Raw genomic sequence first — 26,308 nt, forward strand, 5'->3', positions numbered from 1 at the left:
TTCCTGGATTCCATTCTCGAATGCAGGGTCTTAGGTGTTCACTACTAAGTAGTCCCATAATAAGACGAAACAGCCACCCGATTTTTCCACGTTTCCAGTCGTGGTTTAGCAAAGATCAGTTCATGATTTAAACTACGAAAGTTTCATAATGTCCACAAAACACTCTATATTCTTAATAATCAAACACCAGTTTTGTTGTGTGCTTCTAATTCTGAATTGTTACTACTTAGAAAGCCATTGTATATTTCTCGAAATTTTCCTCCATTGTGTTGAATTCAAAGTTTTCTAGATTAGATATTAGATGTCGAAGTTCTGTAATCGTCAGGAATTAGACGAATAATAAAAACCATTCCAGGAAACCATGTCCAGAATGTAGTGTTGCTTATATACAACCGTTTGACTTGTACCAAGTATTAAATGTCTGAAAATATTGTCATGTATAATTCTTATAGAAATTATTAATATATAATTTACGACCCACTAAACAAGAACTCAGATATGTGATTTACAACAACTCTTACGTAAATCCATCACAAAGTAAATATATGCATTATATCTTGTACTAAATTCATTCCATTTGCTTGATTCAAAACAAAGTCAAATTAATCTTCAGTACATCATGTTTCGATTTCATTTAACAGAAAAGATGGAGTATTCTTCTCGAAACGTTCAAAAATTCCCTTATTCGAACAGTTCCAGCGGTAAGATTATAATTTATGTACGACCTTCGAGTGTTGCTAAAGTGACCTTGAGAGTATCCACCTAATAATTAGGATCAAATGAAGATTATAAACCAGAGTGAGGTATTAGTACCATGATTCGAAGTTGATGGTTACTGTTAGGAATTAGATTTAAGGTTTTCATCACGAAATGACGTCAACTAGAATGCCGAATGGGTAAATGAATTCCGCGCCAAAATCTAAGACCTGTTATTTAATTCTTGATTGGTTCGTCCATTAATTATGTTCTCGCCGTTCTAGCTTGAGAGTAACTCAAATAATACATTTAAGTATATTGGTTGTGTGAATCTTCCCATTGATGTTTACGGTTAAAATTAATCAGTCTTTTCAGACACATGTCCATCGTGTGCGGATTCACCAGATATTGCCATTTAATCTTAAACGTTAAATGTTGTCTAACAGTGGGATCCAATCACAGTAGGAACACATTCGACAGGGTCAAAACATTATAAAACATGATTTGTTTTCGTTTCAGTTAATCCTAAGGATTTATTACTGTCTAATACTATTGCGATATCTTATTGAGTTCTCTGAATTTAATTGAATTCACTACAGCGCGATAAAGTAAATCTATAGACTGAAAACAGTCTGTTCACTTTTATTTGAGGTGAACTCAATGAGCATTTTTCATTTTTATTGCTAGGTATAACTGTATCATTAATTATCCTGCTTTTTGATTTCCATTTATATGTTGTATTCGGAGCTCACCCTTTATTTCAGCTTTGTAATCTGTATGATCGTAACTCACAGATGGATGTCGTGAGTATAATCCACAGCCCATGACTTTTTTGAACTGATTTCTTCTAATATCATATTTCATTAAGTCTTAATTTTATGATGATCTATGTAGGAGTAGTTCATCTATGTTAGATGAAGTTGATATTATACATTAAATATTTCTTCCTATATTCATCGAATTATTTTTTCATGATCCTTCATAATTCCGCTACCTCAGAGCTTCTTTGACAAAACTATTTTGAAAATTTTCTTGATAGTAGTAGTTTTAAATCGACTTCGGAACAATGATTATATATATAAATATACGAAATAATCTTAGAATTGAGTCAGTTGATATTTAAAGTGGACGTTCCAACAATTGTAGGACACTATACAACTGAGGAAGTATGTGGTACATTATATAGTTTTCGGATACAAAATAAATTGATGATAAAGACAGGAGTGTAAGCCTATCAAGTCAGGTATGTTTTTGCTAGAACACAAGTGATTTATTACAATTCAGTAAGCACTCATAGTGAAAGCTGGTCCACCTAGTTTAAAAATATTCTGTCTTGGAAGTTTAACTGTCAACTTTTAGAATCTTGTTGCAATATACCTGTCAAGATATTTTTAAAGTTACAGAAACAGATAGGTGTTTGCTCGTAATCATTGACTAGTTATTTACTAAGATTATGAAAAGATTTAGGATAAAAGACCATAAGAAAATGTGAAAGAACTGGACGTTGGTTTTTTCTAGGAACGACGGTCTTCAATAGTGCGTATCAGCAACCCCGTTGCAAAAAAATCGAACACAGGAATTTCAGCTTCGGATTCTAACGCTTAAATGTCTGAATATTGAGTCGGAATTCAGTGTTCTGCAAGCCAATCAATACATGACACTGCTCGACCATCTTCCATTGTTTTCTCAGAGTACACTCCTAACACGTAGTAAGGCTGGTTCACTGGTCATAGCTTCTCACTAGAACTCCGGAAATATGCTTTCAAATTTATTCACCTGTGAGCACATGATGAAGCGTTCGCTCTAGGGACCGAAGGTTCTAAGTCCGATCTCCTGTGGTGGAGTAGTGGGTTCGCACTGTTAAGCAGTTTTATACTAAGACAAAACAAGTGTCCAGTAACCACCGCTCTCCAGGTTGTTTAAAGATCTCAATAAAACTTAAGAGTATCCACAACTTCCATAGAGTGAGTTATTTGCGTTTAACTTCAAAATAATTTAACTAATTGAATTATATAGTTTTCTGCATTATCCTCTTTATACACTCGACCCCAGCCTACATTAAATCTTCCAAGTTAATTGACATACATTGACACCAGGTGCTACCCAGTTCTAAATTCATTTCCACACCTTCTAGCTGATTCAATACACTATCCAACAATATTCAACAAAGTTTTTGAACAAATCACCTTAGCAATAATCAATAGAAGACACGACACAATTTATTGTCTGAATAATGAATGATTTATAAACTCTAGTGTTCTCACGTTCAAATATAGAGGAATATTGTTCAATACAATAAATTTTAGTTCTTGTTCAGTGGTAAGGTGGATACTTTTTCATTGTCATTCAAAGTGATCATTTTGTCTGTTAATTGGAAAATATTAAACAAGCCTTTTTCTTTTTTAAATAAACTTATAAAAAAAGGATCCAATTTTTCAAACTGAACCGACCCAACTAATCGAGTTGTCAAATATTGTCAGTAAATGGAAATGTCTTTTGAAGAGGTAACATTTAAGACGATATAAAATAGTAAACTCTTTAAACAATTAATTCATTACAACGTAAAACTTTATTTTATGCCCTATTTCTTGGACGCTATCATTTGAATATTTGACTTTTGTATGTTCATACATTGATAATTGAAGCATATGAAGTCTTATCAACATTGGGAGATGGGGAGTTTGCAAACTTTAAATCGTAATAAAGTATTGAGTTATAAAGAGACAAGATATTGGGTATGAAACGTTGAATTCGAATAACCATTGCTGATAAATACATTATCATTCCTTAGATTACGTAATATGACTACCAAAAATTGAACCTGATAAAAAAGTGATATTTTACGTTGTCTACTAATTATCTCCTTAAAATCCATTGCCTAGTATTCCTATTATCATATAATAATATTTTTTCTAGTTTTGAATATTTTTTGTCTTTGGGAGAAAAACTATTCAACTGACTGGTCTATCCATTCTACACCTTATCAATAATTTGTTGAAGGAGGTGCGTTAATAATTTGATGTTCTAAAGAGTCATTAGCCGACTAATTCATTTAATTGTACACATAAGTTTTAAAAAAAACTGTAATCAATTATAGCTTGCTCTGGAATTCATATATATATATATATTCGATGTATGGATCTTCATAATGATGTTTAGGACGGCAGTCAAACAGTCTTGATATTTAGATCGTCTCATTCATGTTAATGTGGGGTTAGATGGTGGTTAGCAGTGGGATCCAGCACTATTAGATGGTTATACGTTTACTTATGACATAATGGATTGAACGATCAAATCTTCTTCAATGACCATCAAGCATGAAATTGAACCACGACTTCACCTAATCCAATTTCCTTTTAGTATGATTGAGAAAAAACAGAAGCTAGAATTATATATTCGAGATATAATTGCAGGTGAAAAGTAATATGATATAGTCTGAGTATTGATTATTTCACAATGTTTATCTATATAGTATCAGTCAGCATGTCCTAATTAATAGCATGACAATAATGAGATAGCAATCGAGATCAATACTCAGTACAGTGTTCTCAAGTTTCTTAGTCAATAACCAGAATAGAACACAATACATAACTGCTTATAGTACAGTTCACATTTACGAATCACTCATGCAACAACTATTTGATAGGTAGAAGAGAAGTATATGATAAGTCCATATCAAATAACCAGTAACGTAACGAAAGTACAAAACACAATAATTGTTAAGGACTTATAAAAAAACAAAGAAACAATGATTCATATATTTATTAATTATACAATAAAAATATAAACACTAACTTCGGGTACAACAGCTCCGGAAATTTGGCCTTGTTTTCTATAATCGCCTTGTTATAATATTCCTTTTAAAATTTACGTGTTATTACCGTCATAAAATGTACGTAACACTTTTGCCTTGAAAATCAATTGAACTATGACAACCTAAAAATAATCTGTGATATTTTAGCTGTAAAACTTTAGACTGCAGTTTAATCTCATTGTAGTAATTTCACGGATGAAATCCACATTCGAAAACCAATATCTCTCAGTTCCACAACACTGAACTGACACACAATAGTGTAATCGTCTAGCACAAATCTCACTCAATCCTTCATTCATCACCTCAGGTAGATAACTGTCTCACACACGGCACGGATTCGACTCCATTGATTTCACCTTCTCACTAGAACTTCAGTAGTTAAATCTTGAATCTAGTCACTAGTGAACACTTGATTGTTATTAGTGCGAGGGATTTGTGGAGATTATAATATTTTCACAGTTGAAATAGAGGTCTATAGTTCATAGCAGACATACAAGGGTGTTAGTGTCTAACTTCAGTCGATCCATAATCTTGCACAACCATTCATCCACTGTCTTCGGTAGTTATATGTCACTACTCGACATGGATTGAACTCTACCTTAGGGGTGAAATCCAAGACTTTCGATCTCGCATGTAGACACCTAGCCTTTGGACCACTGAGTCAGCATGAATTTATGTGGTATTAGTCGACCGTCTTTTACTGCCTACAATGAGGAAATATTTCATAAGCTAGATTAGCAAACTTTACTGGTCAGAGTCTTTTACCAGAACTCCGGAAATTTCCTTTCTAAGTTAGTCACCAGTGATTATATAATAAATGTCAGTATGGGGATTGTAGTGGAACAACACCGCGGATTGACTGAAGTCAAATGTGTAAACTATTGGGTTCCGGCTCAGACGCGCTGAATGAATCAACGGTCCTCGATTTGATCCCCTACAGAGAGGTCATAGATATGAATTGTTGAAGAGTTCTGTACTGTTACCAAGTAGTCGTCCAATGTTTTGAATGGTGTTTTGACGTAGATTAGTTCGTGATCTAAGTAAAGTTTGCGCACCAGACCGAATGTTGTGAGTTCGAATCCCGCGTGTGGGATCGTGGATGCACATTGCTGTAGAGTTTCATAATAGGACAAAACAGCCGTCCACTTCTTCAAAGTTTTCGTTTAGTATCAATCGACTCGTGATCTCAATCAAAAAATTTCCACAATGCCCATAATGAAAATTACTTGAAATCAACAGGCTTATTGATATTTTAAAAAGAATGTTTCACTCACAAGTTGTGAGCACTTTGATTCTTAACAAAAGAAATCTGTATCGAAGAGGTTTTCATCAATTCCACTTTACTTTTTATAAGATTAGGGTCAACAAAACATTCCGTTTGACAAGAAATCTTGGAAATGAATGGTTTTTTTTTATTCATTCATCAATAAAATGTATTCGTTTACCATTAAATGAATAAATGAAAAATGCATTATATAAGCAAATTATTTTCCTTTGTATCTAAATAATGATGTATAAAAAAAACTGATAGATTGTAGGTTAAGTTCTCGTTTTATCCTCCACTGGAAAATCGATGTCATTAAATCGTTATATCTAGAGCTTTAGATTCTTGCTACGCCGCGTACTACTAGACTGCGTGAACGATCGAACCCGAAACGTCGAAAGAGAGAAGCTAGGAGACTAGTAAGTAGGAATTTTATTCCCCAAACAGTGTTAAATATGGTACAAAAATCTCATATATTTATAGTTTTTGGCTAAATGTAAATCATCATTTCGGACAGCCAATAGGCACATAGGGGATCATTCTTATTCATCCAATAGGGAAGCTACACGTCGACATTCTAGAATATTCCCTTAGTGGTGATTGAATGGAATGTCTTCGGCTCTTTCTGGGCTTCTTGAGGCTTCGTTGAGTTTGCCAACGAGCCATCCTTACATAAATTAGTTGTATTATAACGTGAAGAGGGACATAGGAGTAACATTGCGTTACTTGATTAATATTGATAATAATACAATACTTAATTTTGTTGTTCCTATAACATATTTAATAAATTATCATACATTATTATACATTAACGCCGTTGGATTCCATTCAGTGGTCTATCGGTTAAGTGCTCTAGCGAGAGACTGGTAGATCCTTGGTTCGAATCTCGAGAGGCGAGGTCGTGGATGCGCACTGTTGAAGACGAAAAGACCATCCAATGCTTCCATGTTTTCCATGGTGGTCTAGCTTCCATTGATTTATGATTTCAACTATGAAAATTACTGAAATCTCCACAAAATCCCTTCTGATTATTATACTAACGTCTCTTTTCAGATCAGATTATAATTAGATACATGACGGAAAAGGAATATCAATCATTTGATCATGTGTATAATGCTGAATGCCAATATATTATAAATGATCTTATAATATTTCTATTGAGATATATAAAAATAGACAAATCGTCATAATAAAAACTGATTGGGTGTTTTTTTCTCCCTCTCTCTCTAATAACTCAGCAACTAATAATCACTGCCATTATTCTTAATTTAATTATGTAAAAAAAGACACTGAAATTCATTTTGATAAACTAAAATGATGTTTGATTAAGGTTTCAAAGCAGAATTTAGACTTAACAATCACAGTAATCTGATAAACTTTATTATTGGATTCCATTTCTTTCTTTCTCTGTTAGATAAGACATTATGTGGAGCATGCTACTTATGTATGTCGACATAAGTAGTATATAACATCAATCAGAAGTGAAAAACCTGTCAGTAGAAAGCTATGAAGGTTGACTTGAAGAGAACAAGAATTGAATTAGAAAGGAATTGTGAATCAGAAGAATCATTCAGAATGTGGAAGATAAATGATGGAAATTCCCTAATGAAGTATTTAATGCATGATTTTCATATTTTATAAATAATATATGTGATTTCTTATTAAACAATGAATTGGCCATCCCCACCTGTATTCTCATTCATTACATTTACAGTACAAGTTGAATGATTTAAAATACAGAATACTTTGTACTGAGCGAATATTAGGAAAGCATATGAATTGATTGTAATTCTGCTCGAAATTCCCGCAGCCGTTTGACCATAATGTCTAATTTTTTAGTACGGTTACCATTTCGCCGAAATACACCATAATATAGTTTTAGCAAATTCACAGATATTTATTCCTAATGAATAACATCATTATGCAATGACAGATTACAAACAGATTTTTGTTAGGCAAGGCAAGAATTGGCAAAGATAGGATCATATTTTTACATTTGAAGAACGTATAGAACTCAAAGCAACAATCAATCAACATCAAAGTCAGAATCTTCAATACCAACGTGAAGACATTTCAGGTGAATGTAGCTTAAACTTAGAGAACTACCGCAGCTGTCATGGAAAAAGTAAAATTATTTACAAACAATTTGCTACGCGTGATACTCAAGGTTTGTTGACTGGATATCATCAGTAACAGCCTGCTGTGGAAGTGAACGAACCAGCTTCTAACTGAAGAGGAAATTGGGGAAAGATTCTGGAAGTGCAAGCAGACATCAAAAGGATGAATAGCGATTGGAAACAACGAGAAAGGATTTTCCAGGACAGAGTATGATGGGAAATGCTGTGTAGGCTTCGCCATGAAGAGTAACAGAAGTAATTACTTTTCTCATAATTTAATTAAACATATTTCTGATTTGAAGCTGAACATGGAAGATTTACTTGTTGTGGATATTTATATACACAGATGTGAAAAGTCTTGTATCATGGGAAACATTTTGTTTACTAACTGCTTTATAGTTTTTCCGAAAGTGACATCAGCCTATGATACACACATAAGTTATGCAATGCAAACAGCCAAAAATCTAGTGTACCTCAATGAAAGCAAAATATGTAAACAATTTCAGAGTTTATGCGATAACTGTGGGTTCTTTGAATTTGTGTATAAATATATAACCCGAGTATTTTGTTAACCTTTAAAAAAACTGTATAGGTCGCTCAAAATTTTGTATGGAATATAAATCTCTATTTCAACTGTGAAAATATTAAAGTCTCCACAAATCCCTCGCACTAATAATAATCAAGTGCTCACTAGTGACTAGATTTAAAATTTAACTACTGAAGTTCCAGTGAGAACGCAAAATCAGTGGAGTCGAATCCGTGCCGTGTGTGAGATAGTTATTTACCTGAGGTGATGAATGAAGGATTGAGTGAGATCATGAGTTGATTTCTGTTAGACAATAACACCATTGTGTGTCAGTTCAGTGTTGTGGAATTTAAGTGTTCGTGTGTGAGACCGGAGCTATTGAGTTTGGTTGGTGCTTTGAGAATCATGAATGGACACTGGTGAGCAGTCCATACTAGAACTGAATCGTCGTCCATTGCTTCAAGATTTTCATTTGTAATCTATCTTGAATCAGTTTGGATACTCAACTGTAAAAATACTGCAATCTTCACAAATCGCCAATTCCGAAATGGTGGTTATACGACCACAACCAAATACACTGGAAATAAAATTATGAATGACAGGGAAGGATTCTAGAGGACTGGCGAAAATATTTCTCGGTAAATTCTTTAGATGCCTGCAAACTCCAGTAAGCTTGTAATCCAAACAGCCTTGGATAGAATATTCGCAGAAAATTCCAAAAGCCGGTAGTTATAATGTAATACTATAAATATTCCATTGCACAAGCCAGTAACTATCTGGGCTCAGTAACAAAGTGAATATCGAGATACAATTCCATTGAAAGGTGCTGGTTTCGAGTTCTCGAGTGAACATTAACTTTCGGAAGCAGATACATCCAGCTGACTAGTTCTAAATAAGACAAAACGTGCATCCTGAATTCCACTACTAGACACCATCCATCTCTGCTTAAATCTTGTTTTGCCTGCACAAGATTCTAGTTGTTTAAAAACTTCAAGTGTTAGTATGTTTGGATTAAGAATTCACAATTAAAAGATTTACAACTACGTTTCTCAGTTTAACGTGAATTCTTCTTGATGAAAATCTGATTGATACAGTGAAAAAATACAGTAGATTCTGTTCATTAGATTTGTATCTAATCCAACCTTCCCAATAAATATGAAGGAAGAAGTTTTTTTCCCATGAAGTTGTTTATTATATGATGGATTCCATGAGATAAAGTGGACTGTACTGATAGGTGATGATTATTCATCAAAATTGAATGTTCTCCAGTTTTCTAAGAACGAATTTCTTTCTAGAAAGCACTTGTCAACATATCTTTGTGCGAGAAGAAATCATTAGTAATATGATTATTCATGCAAATTGATCTTACACTGTAGATAACCGTTTATTGATTTATTTCATGGTTCACATTGAACGATCGATAATGTATTTTGATGACATCGTATTTCTTAAGTATCTAACCACTTAGAAATTTTGATTAAAGTATACTCAGCAGAATATGCTAATACCAAATGGGTTATATACAACATATTTCAATGAACAGAGTTTGTTAAATTAACTGTGCTTCCAATAGAATAATGTAATGAGATAAAATCTATTGAAATTGATCGAAAATGTTGATCCGGAAAAAACAATCTGGCAATATTTATTTACCTACATAGCACTTTACTTGATGTGTACGTTAATGTGAGTGTGGTATAGCTGAAGGTTAGAAAAAAGCTACGTACTTTAGATGATAAAATATGCATTCATTTGTTCCGCTTGTTAGTAATAAACCTACTTTCAGGAAAATATACACTAAATGAAACAAATTAAATCCAATATGTGTATTGTATGACTTGTATCACCTATTCTATATATGAAAGGAGTGATAAATTAACGTTTAGACTTTATTTAAGATACTAGACATTACAACCACGTATATAAAAGATTGTTCGTTTGTTTATACAAAACAGACAGATATTTGTTTTTGAATACTTAATTTGCTTTAAATCCAGTTATGTTTGTAGAATAAATTAGTTTATACGTTGGCAGTTATGAATAACAGTTCGATATTGCGAGGATTCTGAAACCATAGTATCAATCTTTTACATTCTGAAATTCTTAGGTGAAATACCGCTGAGCTATTGTTAGAGATAAAATCTTAGGCTGTTTGTACTTGGAGAAACCCTTAGAAAAGGAGTAAATTGATTTTATTCTACGAAGCTTATTACTGTTTTATTCATTATACAACCAAATTATCATTTTACGGATCAATAATATATGTTGCATCAAAAAAATTCGGGTACCACAATACATTGAAACTTCTAATCCCTCAGACATTCACACAGTTCCGTATTATCGAATGATTAATTAACACTTTAGTTCTGTATATTATCCAACAAGTTTAGAAAACTCAATTCTGTCGGTATTTGTCAAATGATCTTTTCCTAAAATTAATCTTCCTTTCTGATTTATTTCTAAGGGCTTAAATTTTCCCATTGTTGGTGTTAAGGACTGCAATAGGTCAGTATATTTTAGAACTTATGAATTCTTAACGAACTGCAATTATTCATAAGTATTTGAAATGAAAGTCACTGGGTTCGTGTCCTGATGTGAATGTCTAAACTGGGAGGCGGATACATACAGCTAACGAGTCTTAACTAAGACGAAACGTGTATCCTGAATTTCATTTCTATTTCCTTCGCCATCCGTTTCTAAAGCATCTTGATTTTTCTTTAAAGAATGCATGTAGATTATTCGGCTAATATATAATGTTATTATTGAAATAATTAACTTGTAATTCTGCAAAAGTGGCTTTGTGTTCATATAGCTTTTCATAGTCAAAAATAATATTGTAATTATAAAAAAATAACCGTATCTCAGCGATTCTATTAGACACAACAATCAATCTTCAAACAGCCTGATATTCACAATCAGAATAACAGGGAAGATAAATTTACAATGGCATCCTAGAATCCATTCTTAAATAAAACTTACTGCAATATATAAAAAGTGTTATATCCGAAGAGCATTAAATAATGCGTGATTTCTAGAAACTATTTATAGACTGTTATTATATATATATATATATTCTTAGTGTTATGACTTATTCTTAGTGTTATGACTTGATCAAGGTCGTAGCTAATTTGTTATGACCTTACGAATTAAACAAGGACGTAACTTGCGTGAATTATCCGCCAATAGAAATGCGACTTCTACGACCTTCACACTGTGACAATGACGTTCGATTAGTATGAGTAATCTAGCGTCTTTATTGGCCCTTAATCCGCCTAGCCCATCCACTTGAACCCAGAACACCAATAGCAGCCTCGGCAATATGAATCGTTTATTTCAAGCATACTTTGTTTATATATCAGACAGACAGACCACATCACACCATAAAATATAAAATAATATTTGTACAAAACCAAGCCAAATGAGGCTGTAAGCGTGGGAGACAATAATCAGTAAACTGAGAATAACATAGGAACAGTAAATCATACAATAATAATCAATAGGTCAAAATGAAGCTTACAATAAGATGAATATAGATATAGATAATCTGGTTACTGAATAGTTATACAATAAGAATAATAGTCCGATAGTAGGTCCTGAAAGTTACCCGTACTTATGTCTTCGCTACTACATAACACTTAGTGTCTAAGTGTTCACGCGCGAGACCGAAGTTTTTGGGTTCGAATCCAGCATGCAGAGTCGTGGATACGCACGGCTGAGGAGGTCCATCCTATGATAAAACGGCTTTCCAATGGTTCCAGGTCTTTAGTGATGGTCTATCTTATATTGACTGATGAACTCAACATTTATATATATGTACATTTTATGTACAGATTATTTTATTGGATTTATTGTATTAAATCAATCACTACTTGAGTTGATCACTTATTGTCTGAATAAAAGATACTACTTCTTCAACTCTCGTATTTACTACTGAAAACTAAGTAAAACCAAATTTACAAAACGAAAACATATTTTTCTCCAGTTAGTATGAGCAGTTTAGGATACCCGCATTGGTGAATCAGTGTTTTTTTCATGGTATAAATATTTACTACTGAATATTTTTGTAGTATATAATTGTGACCAGTAAGTTCCTAAAAACAATTTGACTATCAACTAGATAAAATTTGTTATCTCCTAGGATAAAATGTGGCCGTCCACATTTATAAGGTAAATAACAGTTCAAGAAATTTATAGGTATCATTACCAAGTTTTGATTTGATAATTTTGAATAAATTGAGCATTGGGTAGATTGTTATAAATAAATTAATATATTTGTAATATCCCAATGAGTAGAAAAATTAGACTTTCTGACGTTTCGTGACTCAGTGTAGGGCACTTCTTCAGAGAACCAAATTGACAAATATTCGTGTTGTTCTGTTATATTATTTAAATTTAGGTTAGTGTTAATTCGGTTATCTATTCTCTGGAGAAATGGCTTACACTGAGTCACGAAACGTCAAAAAAAGTGCAAGAAATTTTCCTTTTTCTTTCTAAACTGAATGTGTATAACATGGAATTGAAAATATAACTTGTGATTATAGAACTCTAAACTTTTCAGAAGTGTTAATTCATTTCAAAAAATTACTACCATGAATCAAGCTGTTTAATAGTTTGATAAGATATCCAAGTTAATTTGTACACTGATAGTAATCATGGTAACATCATTGAAAACTCAAGTTCGTATATGTTTTATAATCAGAGATGATTTATTTTCTTATGTGTGTTATATCTCAATACATTTTGACATCAAAAGTGAGTATTCAGCTAGAAATATTGAGAACATATTTCGATATCACTAAAACTAATCACTAATCTTATTTAAGAAGAAAAAATATTTATGGTCACACCTTAAAAAATTGTTGATAGGGCTAGAGGAGAAAAAGAATAGCTGTTGTTTGCTTGTATCTTCTAATTGTTGTTTAGGACTGTAATGGATCAGACTCTTAATGGTATATGTGCATCCTGTGTGGATTGTTTCGATACTGTCTGAAGTAACAAGCTTTATAAGCAAAGATGGATAGTGGCTAGCAGTGGAATCCAAGACGCGCGTTTCGTCCTATTTGGGACGGTACTGGGCTCGAGTCCCAGGTTGAACATCAACTCTGAGATGCGGGGACATCCTGCTGACGAGTCCCAAGCCACTATACATCTTTACTTATAAAAAGAATAGTTATTTTAATATCAATCAAATTATTAAATCCAGGCGAATGTATGGTACTGATGGAATAGAAAAATAATTTTGAATCAATAAGAATGTGATAATAACTACTGATGATTTGTCTTTTTTGTTCTAGAACAAGCCATTTACTTTTAATAAGCAATGGCTGAGATATTGAAATAGACTAAATACATATAAGTAACAGTTAGTTAAATGATTGAAACATTGTGAATTGAATTTTTCATGGCAACATATTTTTAACCGACTTTTTTGAATAATGAAATGACAAATTGAAATCTTTGACCATGCAAGTCAAGTCAAACTGTCAAAGAACGTTTCTAAGAACAAGCTATTAATTAAAAATAATCATTTTTGTCTGTTCATTGAAATTTCAGACATTATTCTTGATGATATTTCCTTCTGATGGTATTGTGGATGCCGAGAATGGTGAACAAAAATGTGTTGCATGCATTAACCTTTTAAATGATATATATATATATATATACCTCACGCTCCAGATGTGATAAATTAGGGGCACACCTCCTTGAGCGATTAAGGCTCCAACAAGAAGCTTGTTCAACTCCTCATCGTTGCGGATGGCTAACTGTAAATGTCTCAGAATGATAGGAGTCTTCTTGTTGTCATGAGTGGCATTACCAGTTAACTCTGAAACGTCTGAAGCCAGGTATTCGAGAACCGTAGCCAGGTAAACTGAAGCACCAGCACCAACTCACTCAGCGTGATTGCCTTTACATAGAAGGCGATGTACACGATCAACGGGGAATTGAAGACCGGCGCGCGCTGACCTTGTCTTAGCCTTGCTTCGAACCTTACAATCTTTGCCGCGTCCACTCATTATTTTATAAAGCAGAGAAACGTGTATTACCGATTTTTCCCAGCAATTTTAAAGCTACTACTTAAAATGAAAGCATCAGAATAAGTTATTTCGTATGAATTCCATATTAATAAAATTAACAAACGACCATACTTTTATACGTTTTTCAATGGGTATGCACTGAGTTTGCTTATTTAATTCACATCATCATGTCGAGTATGAACGTGCAATGCCTACTTGCTAGACTTATTGTTCCGTAGTTTACAATGATAAAAATACTTTATTTTAATAATGTTTTGATAAGTTAGGTTGTGGTCAACAGCGGAATCAAGAACGTGAGATTATCATTTGCATGCGATTTATCCTAGTGTTGATGTTCACACTGAAATTCGAACTTGGTACCTTTCTCCCCAAACACCTGACGCGTCATCTACTGAGCTAATGAGCCCAGATAGACACTAGTTTTTGTCAACATCTAATTATGTGTAAAAATTCTTGTGAATGGTCTATATATGGAGTCAATTTGTTCAGAGTGCATTCAAGTGAAAAGAGACCAATCGATTGACGTCCTTAACATCAACAACAGGAAAATCAAACCCTTTCAAGCGAATTTTAGTGTTTTGATCGAATGTACTGGTTAAATAAGCAAAAGGTTTTTTCTACACTGAATATTGGTGATGGTGAAAACTGAGTTAGCTCTTTCGTTGAGAAACCGAATGTGGTAATCAGTTCTGTTTGCCATCAAGTTATCATAAACTTAATTTTGGTCATCAGTATTATGGTTTTGATCACGCACTATAGCGGATTGTCTAAAGTTAGACTTCTGTACTACTGAATCCGGATTCAGTGGCTTAAATCATAAACATTCTTTCACGAAACTGGATTTCTTGAGATCGATTTCTTGTGATGGGGTCGTGGATACGTACTGCTGGGTAGTCCTATACTAGGACGATATTATTGTCTGGCACTACCTGGTTTTCATTATTTGTCTAACTTGAATGGATTCGTGATTTCATTCGGTTTTGGTCTTTTGGTTCATCAATATGTGACATTAAAACTATTTTGAATAGCATGTAATAGTGTAGATTTTATAAACAAAAGAATGGAAACTGACCATTTCCTACTTTTTTTAAGTTGTATGCTTCGCCATAGTAATCAATATATTGTAGTCGTGTTCAAGTTTGATATCTTTCTTGAAAATTCACAGCTCAAATATAAATATTGTAGCTTTCACTTACTGACAACGAATAGTTTATGATATAAGTGTGTAATAGACATTATCTAACTCTACTCAAAAACTTGAGTTAAGTAGCTCAAATTATAGTTTGCTATGTTCCATATTCATCAAAGATATGAAATCTGTGCATGGAAGTTCAATATCTTCATCATACATGTTTATCAAGCTTAATCTTAATTACATATTATTGCATTATTTATCTGTCTAGGCACTTTATGGATCTATGCATATCTAGGAAAACAGCTAATTCTTTTTACCTAAAGCATAAATATTGTATATTTTTTGGAAAAGAAACTGATTCTTATACACATGTATATTATTAGATTCTAACTGTATGAAGGGGAAGAGATGTGTATTAAATGTGAAAAAAGTCCAGTTCCACGTTTTATGCATATACTTTCAACTGACTGTGTAGAAATTAAGTTATAATTTATATAGAGTTGAATTACTCTGGACATGATATTCATTAACTTATTACAGATTTTTAAGTATTTGAAGATGCTTGACTTATGACAGCGTTTAGGATCCGGCGAAATTTGGAGTCTTCATTTCATGAATTGTGTTGATTAAATAATAGTCTTTTGATCCATATCAGTGTGGTTGCAAACTTGAAAGAAACATCATTGTATAGTGTTCATTCTAAAAAAGATTTAATAGGTATGTTCGATACAAATCTCTAGACTACGCTACTGTCTTTATTCCAGTTCGATGATTTTTACTACTGTACACATGTGGTAATGTTAACTCAGAAACCAACTAAGTAACAGTATACTTTGTATAGAGAAATATGTCCCACTCCATAGTTAACGGATGTTGGTACACCTCGATAATTTATCGATTTACCTCTTTTTTCTCCTTCTTCTTGGGCAATCTACAATTTTTTCAGATATGTAGTCGATCTCACTGCACATATGGCGTAAACTATCTGTTTCATTATTATCGGATATACTTTTTCGTTTACTTTTCGATACAACGGGACAATACTTTTTGCTTTTTGAAAATTTCTGTATGTTACCTATTATCCTATTTTCTTTCTCACAATTTCCTACCTGAACAGTTGAGACATTCGTAACATTGTAATCAGCTGGCAAGTGATGTTATTCTGGATTCAAACCACCGACCGCACTTTTGTGACTCAAGTGTATGAAAAATCAAACATGCGAAAATATCCAAAAGCTCTGCAATATAGCATCTATCTCTTGTAACAACACGACAAAGCAGTTCCAAAGGATAACCTTATGAAACATCTGTGCTTCTGAAAATGCATAAGTGCTGTCAACAATAGTAAAGGTATTTATAGCTGGCATTACTAAACGATCTTGGTTAAACAACCATTGTTTACCAGATTGTTTAACTGATATCCATCATTGGTGTTAACGGTAGAAGTCACACATGTTCCACAGTCTTCACTATAAATGTTGTTCTGTCCTAATGAATACTTCATCTAAGCTGATAATATTTATGTAGGAAGATATTGAAGGAGATTTATAGTTCAGAAGGATTATGTTGATGGAGTTTCGTGCACTGAACTGGATGGCTTAACCGGTACTAAACCATTCACAAAATGAAACTCCACCAATATATATATATATATATATATATATATATATATAATACGTAGTAGATGCCTTTATGATATATGTATTTGGACATTGAATCCAACTGTTTCCTGAATTAAAAAAACACATCTTATTCGTGTTTATATCAATAAAATACATGCGCTTGTAACCGAAGATGATGTAATCCATCTTGAATCGTGTCATAGTTTCCTTATGCTTTCGTAATAAATGAATAGACTGGACGTCTCTCATACAATAGAATTTCAGCGTTGAAGAAAAGGAAGACGAGACTTTCAGAATAATTGTGCATTCTGTACCGAAGTAAATGATTTAAATAGAAAATGTTATGACCTCGGAGCGCATAGAAACGTTAGCAAACCAAATACGTTAATACGCAATCAGATGACAACAAATGTCATTGCTAAAATATAAATTAAGGAAGTGTCATCGAGGCTATTATTTTAAGAACAGAACTAACACGTAACAACAAAAAATTAGATAACCTATTATCTTCTTAGCAATTACCAATCTAACAAGACAAACAGAACCACATCCTTAAAAACAACTTTAGCGTATAATATAGTAGGTTGTGTGGAAGATTATTACAGGTTGATCTAACAGATAATTTATAAACTTTTAGAATACTTTGTATAAGTTAAATCGTGATCTGTGTTACATTGATAACTTTGGGTTTTGCTATGGCTAGAAACTCTAGTTAATATCACGCACTATATTGCCGGTTAGACCAGTGATCTATTTCACGATCTATTTCACAGTAACCAATAAACAATAATCATAGCTTTAATCCTTATTGGTTCTCAAGCTCCTGTTCATTATCAAGCTGTCAATCAGAAGATGTTGATAGGAAGCAGATTAGTTCCTGTTGTACCCGATTAAGTTATGACTCAGTACTCGCACAATAATATGATGGAAATGTCAAACGACACAGTACATTAGATAATAAGTCATATTATAAATGCAGTCAATCCGTTAGTGGTAGAAGGCGAAGTTACTACTGAATATTATATCAGAATTAAATAGGGAATATTAAAACATATAACGACAAATAAGAAGTCACCTGGAAGCTTACGATGAGGCAAACATAAACTTTTACTAATTAAGTTATCCACTAATTGTACAACATACACATAGAAATAATAGGAATCCAAAAAACTCCGAAATTCTCACTATAACGTGATCGTCCCGTGGAGATTTATGAATGGTAACTTTGAGAACTATTTATGGACAAATATGATATGTATATTTCCTATTGTATAATTGCTAAGTAACTAAACTATTCATATTCGTGTCCTTCTTATTATAAGCTTAATTTTACCTATTGACTATTATTATACGATTTGCCATTCCTGAGTTATACTCAGTCTATTAATTACTGTTCCCCCTATTCACAGTCACATTTGGCCAAATCTTCTACAAATGTTATTTTCTATTTCATGGTACGATGTGGTTAGTTTGTTTGGTATGTAAACCCAGTATGTTTGAGAATAATGATTCATATTGGAGAGGCTGTTATTGATGTTCTGGACTTAACTGGCTGGGCTAGGCAGATGACAGAACTGATAAGTATTACTATTATTATTATTATTAATGGCTTTATTCAATATTATAATCTGGTACAATATAGAACTCTCAGCACAAGTTATTTCAACAAGTTTTTTACCAAAAAAAAAACAAAAAAAACAGAAAGGGAATGAAAAAGGTTTAAGAAAAACTGAGTTTATACAAATTATCAAATTTGAAACATGCTTAAGAATACAGGTTATTTACTAGGTCAACTCTAACAGCCTGTTCGTCACAAAGTAAATTTGCTAAGTAAGGTATTACAGAACTTTTATAGACTTGCTTGCGTGTATGGATTTTAATGTATTTACGTCTCGTTCTACCAGAAGATATACAAAGAGAAAGATATGAATGAAGCGAATGGTTAGTATCTGATAAGATAACACCTGCCAAGAATTTGCAAGACTTAAGATGTCTATCCACAAGCATATTAATAATGACTTCAAAAGATTCACCACATACCTTGCAAACCGCCTTCAGCACTCTACGCAAAACAGCAAAGTCTTTTCTCAAAAGCCCAGGAAAGAATAATGGAGAACAATATAGAATAATAGGTAATATACAGGAATTTACAAATTGTAAGAGTAAATGGCGAGTAATCCCAAAAGCATGCAGCTTCTTTATGTAGTATGTCAAATGGTAAACTTTTTTCGTTAAGAGTAAAACATGAGAAGACCAAGAAAGATCAGAGGAAAAAAAGACACCAAGATATTTGACCCTCGACACTGTGTTTATTAAGGAGTCTCCAATGGCACAAGCATTATGGGATCCCAAAATAGAGTGTAGGTTCTTTCCATGTCTCAAGCTAAAGTTAACAGCTTGACATTTAGATGGATTGAGTAAGAGACCATTACCAACAGACCACCTTTCAATACGAGATAAAAACTCATTCATTTCTTTGGGATGTAAGGAGGTAGAAATCGGCATACATACAGTGAGGTCGTCCGCATATTTTACAAAAGTGTTTTCTGTGGAAGATGGCAAATCATGCAGAAAGAAAGAGAAGAGCAAAGGTGAAAGAACAGCTCCTTGTGGCACACCTACTCAAGACTACTCATACGACTTTTGTGTATCATCGCTCTGATCGATAAATCCACTGCTCTCTGATAGGCGGTTTTATCACTCATATATAAACAGGGCACGTACGCATGCTCTCGATCTAAAAGATCGAATTATTCCAATTTACTATTTTTATTCCAGTGAATTATTTCAATGATTACTAGAGTGAAATGTATATACAATAAATTAAACTCAATATATCCCCATCTCAGCATATTGAACTGTTACATTGTTACCATGGTAAATAAAACAATATTATACCACAAAAAGTATCAGAGTTCATTATTGCCTAACATTCCTTAATAACAATAAATGATCCAGTTTGAGTACATGATTGTAAAATTTCTATCATTGAAAAGATGATAACATTAAAAAGAATATATTTTCATAACTAAATATGGATGAAAAAAGGAATGAATAAATCTTACATATCAACTGCACTACATCGTAATTTTCATTTGCTACTTCGTTACACATTTTTTGAATTGTTCACGCAGGGAACAGAATTGATGACAGAATAGAAATAGATCAGACGGGATTTTGTGGACGCACTGCTGAGGAGTACCATAATAGGACAAAACGGCCGTCCAGTGTTTCTAGGTTTTTCATGGTGGTCTAGCTTCAATTGACTCATGATTTCAACTATTAGAATAGAAATAGCCTTAATAATGTAATGTATTGGCAGTTTTTATTCTTCAAAAATCTGTGTACATTTTGCTAAATTTTGTTAATTAAGATAACCCATAGTGTCATTGAATAAGAAGAAAAGAGAATTTCAGCGAAGAAAATTTACTTTTCGACGAAATCATCTACTGAAGCTGTACATTCGTATATATATAGTTATATGGACAATATATATGTCTATAGGAAGTTAGGAAAGATTGCATTATAAATTGTTTCGAGAACAAATAACAAATTAGGTTACATACTAATCAAGGGGTAAGGAAGAATATAATTTATGGGTCAGATAATTTTGTTAAATAAACACAATTTATAGTATTATTGACTTGTAGGTTTATAACAATGATAATCACTAAGGCAGGTTATATTTAATTGTCAAGATAACAATGGTTTGTTTTTTATTTTAATTATAAAAGGTTAAATGAATAAGTTCACTGAATAAAATGATAAGGTTCACTAAAATAAAATCAGATCTCCGTAAGATTATAATTTTTGTAAATACTGAGTAAATCACTTCATCAACTTCATTGACTACGAGTATGTATTTGATAGTGTCGACAGGACAATACTGTAGAGGCTTCTTCGACATTCTGGTGTGTCTGAGAAGATAGTCAATACCATACGGAATTCTTATGATGGATTAAACTGCAAAATCGTGCATGGAGGTCAACTTACTGACTCGTTTGAGGTAAAGAACGGTGTCAGGCAAGGTTGCTTACTCCCACTCTTTCTCTTTCTCCTGGTGGTTGACCGGATCATGAAGACGTCAACATTATGGTAGGAGGGAAAGAACGGGATACACTGGACAGCTAGGTTGCAGCTTGGCGATCTAGACTTTGCAGAGGATCTGGCTCTTCTATCACACATGCAACAACAAATGTAGAAGAAGATGACCAGTGTAGCAGCAGCCTCAGCAGCAGTAGGTCTCAAAATACACAAAGGGGAAATGCAAAAGTCTCCGATACAACACAACATGTATCAATTGAATGACGGAGAAGCTTTGGAGGATGTGAAAGCCTTAACATATTTAGGGAGCATCAATGATGAACACGGTGGATCTGATGCAGATGTGAAGACGGGGATCGACCAAGCAAGAGCAGCATATCTACAACTGAAGAACATCTGGAACTCAAAACAATTGTCAACCAACACCAAAGTCAGTATTTTCAACACCAATGTCAAGACAGTTCTACTGTTTGGGGCGGAAACCTAGAGAATTACGAAGGCAATCATCCAGAAGATACAAGTGTTTATTAACAGTTGTCTACGCAAAATACTTCGGATCCGTTGGCCAGCGACATTCTACTATGGGAGAGAACAAACCAGGTTTATAGCGGAGGAAGAAATCAGGAAGAAGTGCTGGAAGTAGATAGGACACATATTGATGAAATCACCCAACTGCGTCACAAGACAAGCTTTCACATGGAATCCTGAGGGTCAAAAGAGCAGAGGAAGACCAAAGAACACATTGGGCCGAGAAATCGAGACAGATATGAGAAGAATGAACAAAAATTGGATAGAACTAGAAAGGAAGGCCCAGGACAGAGTGTTTTGGAGAATACTGCTCGGCGGCCTATGATCCATTAGGGGTAACAGGCGTAAGTAAGTAAATCACTTCCACGTTTTTCCCTTAAAACTCTAAAATCTAGTATAGAATGTTACTTTATTGATAAACGAACCTTTCAATATTTATGTAACTAAATAAAAATGAATGTTTAAATACGAAATTAAATTTTTTTAAAAATATCAATGAGAATACGTCGAAAGTGAGTACCGAAAACAGAATCAAAATATTTTTTTTTTGTTTAAAATAGGTAATTTCCGGAATGACAATCAGTAATCTCTTTTTTTTTTTTTGAAGTGAACTAAATAATAAGTAGTATAATTCAAATTTTGTTGTTTTACTTTTCTACTTATTCAACTGTCATCAAAATATGTTATTGATAATTCAATGTTAAACTAGATACTCTTAAAAAAGTAATAATAATAATAATAAACATTCAGTAGAAATATCGAAAAATCAAAATAATTGTATACATCCTAATCCATTGATAAATATAAATAATTTTAATAGTCAGAATAGAAGGGGTTTTTTGTGCTCACTAGTGACTTACTGTAAGGAATGTTTCCTTGAGTTCTAGTGGGAAACAGTGACCAGTAGAGTTCAACCAAGTCTGTTGTAGAGATATCAACTCACTGAGGACAATTGCTCAACTTCGTGGATCAGTTGAAGTTAGACACTAACACCGTTGGATGCTCTCTTCTTACTATGTTTGTGAATTAAGGCTAATATCGAGGTAATACTCACAGTATACACATATGCCAATTAGGGACTGACCAGTTGCAGTCCTAACACATCGATGAGAAAATTCAAACAAACAATACTAAATGAATTTATATCTGGGTAATACCTACTGATTATCTTCTCAAAAACCAACTTTGTTTATTTATGTATATTGTTCTCATTAAGAACATAAGGAATTTTATTTCCTAAAATGTTTAGTTTGTCTTTCGAAAGGATAAATTAGTTTTGTCAGTTGTAACAAATCTGTTGGTTTTTACTAATGTAAATTGAATCAGTGGGAATTTTATATTTTGTTTAAAAAAGTAGTTACATTTGTGTATTTAAAAGCATATCACTCTGTTACGGTTGTGTATAATAATATTGATACAACTATGTGTTTGTCTTAGCACAATTTTTCACAATGTTACGTGAACAAATTAATGTTTATAATAGTAAAAAAGTAATGCAAACATGGGAAGAAGATTAATGTAACCACATTTTCATATGTTTACATTACCATACAAATAAAGATATATAATATGGTCAAAAGAATTCAACGGGAAACAAAGGAGATACGTTTTGTGTTATTTGACACTCATTATTATGATGTAACCGCACTATTGGGGGTACTAGTACCCTCTAAAGTATTTGATTACGTTGTACGCAGCTTTATATTTAGAGACGCTACCGTTGAGCTGTCCAGGCCTCGACTGAAATCCTGTAGGACTAAGTTGTATTTACATTTGAATGGTGACCAATATCATGGATGCCGGGTTCTTATTAATGCTGATTTAATTCTGTCGGTCAAGTTCCAATATGACCACTAGTCTTAGTGAATCAATATCACGTTTACTATCTTGAGATATAAGATGATAATGACGTGACATACGTGACGTCTGCCTCTACTTAGTGGTCAATCAATTGTATATTTAGAGATAATTTAAAGAATTCCAAATACGACTGAAGACATTTAAAGGAAAAAGGAACATTTCTGACATAAACTATGATCAACTAGATTAGGATATTTTTTGAAGTGTTTTTACACAAATCGCATATACATGACGGTTACTTCTAGTTAGCCAATCAAAACTAATGCAGTTGTTAACTTGCAGTATTTCACAATTACTCAAATCGTAAGAAGTCTAAACGTTATATGAAATGAATTTTCCAAAGTTGAAATCATGATTCAATTGAAGCTAGACCAACATGGAAAACCTGGAAGCACTGGACGGCCGTTTCGTCCTATTATGGAATGAATTTTCAATAAAAATGTCTAAACATTAAATGCTACTTTATGAGAAGAACAAATTCGTGTTCTTCTAGTGATTTTAACAAAATGTTCGTTGAAATTATTTATTTTGTGAACATTTCTTGAGTTTCCGGAGTTCCAGTGAAAAACCAACTGTATCAGTTGTGATGCAGTTACTTTTCAAAGAGAATGAGAAACAGCTGCGCAATGTTTTACAAACGTAAAATCAAAAAGCTGTTGAGTCATGTGACTGTTTATGCATATTCGCAGCTAAGTATTTTGGTTAGTCTTAATCGGTGTATTTTCATCCTATGTAAATTGCCTGGATATGTTACGAGTTTATGTAAAATAGATGGGAACGTAGAAGCAGCTGACACGTGTTGGATGGGACGAATTGTGAGCCTTTGATTCTACTGCCCTCAACTATCAAACACTTCTTAACATGCGTTTGACATAATGGGCTTTTAGAAGCCCTCCGCACAAGATGTGCATATGCCAACTAAGACCACTCAAGATTCAATCACTAATACTAACATCGTTATTTTAGAAAGGAATGTTACAAATTAAATTGAAAATCATACGCGTTCCACAGGTAGGAGTCCATTTGAACTCAGAGGCTAAGAAGATAAATCTGTGAAGGTTTAAAGCAAACGGTAACAAATTCCATTCCTGAAGTGAATATCAACGCTTAGATACAGCTATGTTCAGTTGCTAGGAACTGCCAAACTCCTCTGTCAATTTTATCTATTTTCTGAATATGGAGATAACAACATTTTATCTCTGAAGTCTAGTGGATTGATTAACATCTCAATGAACATATATTTTTACAATCGATTGTAAGTAAGTTGACCACTATTTGAAACTGTTTTAAATACATTTGAAAAATGAATTCAATAAGTTCCAAAAGTCAATTTCATTTAGATCCTGCAATGTTATATAACAATATACATTTACAAAAACAGGAAGGAAATCAAGTCATTGAAATAACTACTCTAAAAGAATGAACTGAAGACACTAGAGACCCTGAGTTAATATGAATGAACAACTGCGTAACAGAGAACTATTATAGGAATTATACATTTTCCATAATATTAGAGTTATGACATCTACTTAGGAATGTTCAAGGGATAGAATTCGAAATCTTAGTTGCATCTCTACACACCCTTTCATTTATCATATCAAGTTATCGTCGATCAAACTAACAGGGGAAACACAATCGATAAACTTTCTAATGAAATCAAATTTTTTATCGTTATGAAAAAGAGTGAATAAGTTGAACATTCAATAGCGCTGTTATGTTCAATAGTTTTTATCAAATACAAAAAATGCAGTCTGGTCACTTTGTAGATTATTTGGTTTTCATTGTGATTAAGGATTTCGTTCGTTATGAAAATAATTTTCCACTTCTTTTTTTAGATTCTATTGACTGATTTGAAATTATAGTTTCGTCACATGATTAAGCAAAATTACATTCTAAAATATATAATATTTTATTAAGATCACGAAATGTTTCTGTTTAGATAGTTATCGCGAACCTGGAAGCACTAAACAGCTATTTCCTCCTGGTGTAGGATAACTTGGCAGTGGATATCTGCAACTGAAAAGGATTGACTATTCATATACGTGAAGTATTCAAGTTTATTATATTTTGGAATAACAATTTAATCACTTATACGTTTGATGTGCAAAATGTAAGAACTATCTCTATAAAGTGTAATATTAGTGTGATAAGTAAAACAGAACTCCGTTACTCTACTCTACGCATTAGATGTTCTATAAAATCTCCCGGGCTTTGGGGATAAAAACATTGGTGAGACAAAACTATATCAAAGTAGTTTTTTTATGATTTGTAACTCTGTTATTAGACGGTAAATAAAAATTTGCAATTCAATCACCAATCAACCACAGCTAGACAAACAATGATAACACTAGACGGCATTTTCATCCCGGTATGGGACTGCTAAGCCGTGCTCACCTATAACCTCATCACAGCGAATTGAACCTATAGCCTTCGGCCTCCCAAACACTTTCTGAACCTCTAGATCATTTAGTCAGAATCCAAATGTTTACATGTTTAACTTTAATAATACTATGATTTTTTGCAATTATCTTCCATTATCTTTCGTAGATATAATGAAAAAAACGTAAATATTATAAAATGATTAAATGTCAAATCAGTGAATGAGAAAGATATAAACTGAATTTACCTCTAAAATGAACGTTTTGACATTTAAAGCTGACTAGTCGA

General features: G+C 33.0%; 1 protein-coding gene across 1 annotated transcript; it reads right to left on the reverse strand.

Moving 5' to 3' along the window:
- Nucleotides 1–1,401: 1,401 nt before the first annotated feature.
- On the reverse strand, nucleotides 1,402–14,431 carry Smp_123850 (putative histone H2A; the record flags this gene model as incomplete). The annotated part of the gene is made up of 2 exons (XM_018793161.1): nucleotides 1,402–1,543; nucleotides 14,310–14,431. 2 exons carry the CDS (start codon nucleotides 14,429–14,431, stop codon nucleotides 1,402–1,404), a joined length of 264 nt encoding a protein of 87 aa, XP_018647701.1.
- Between the last annotated feature and the right edge of the window lie 11,877 nt (nucleotides 14,432–26,308).

The sequence above is a fragment of the Schistosoma mansoni genome, chromosome 1 (genome assembly GCF_000237925.1).
Source record: "Schistosoma mansoni strain Puerto Rico chromosome 1, complete genome".
Lineage (NCBI taxonomy): Eukaryota > Metazoa > Platyhelminthes > Trematoda > Strigeidida > Schistosomatidae > Schistosoma > Schistosoma mansoni.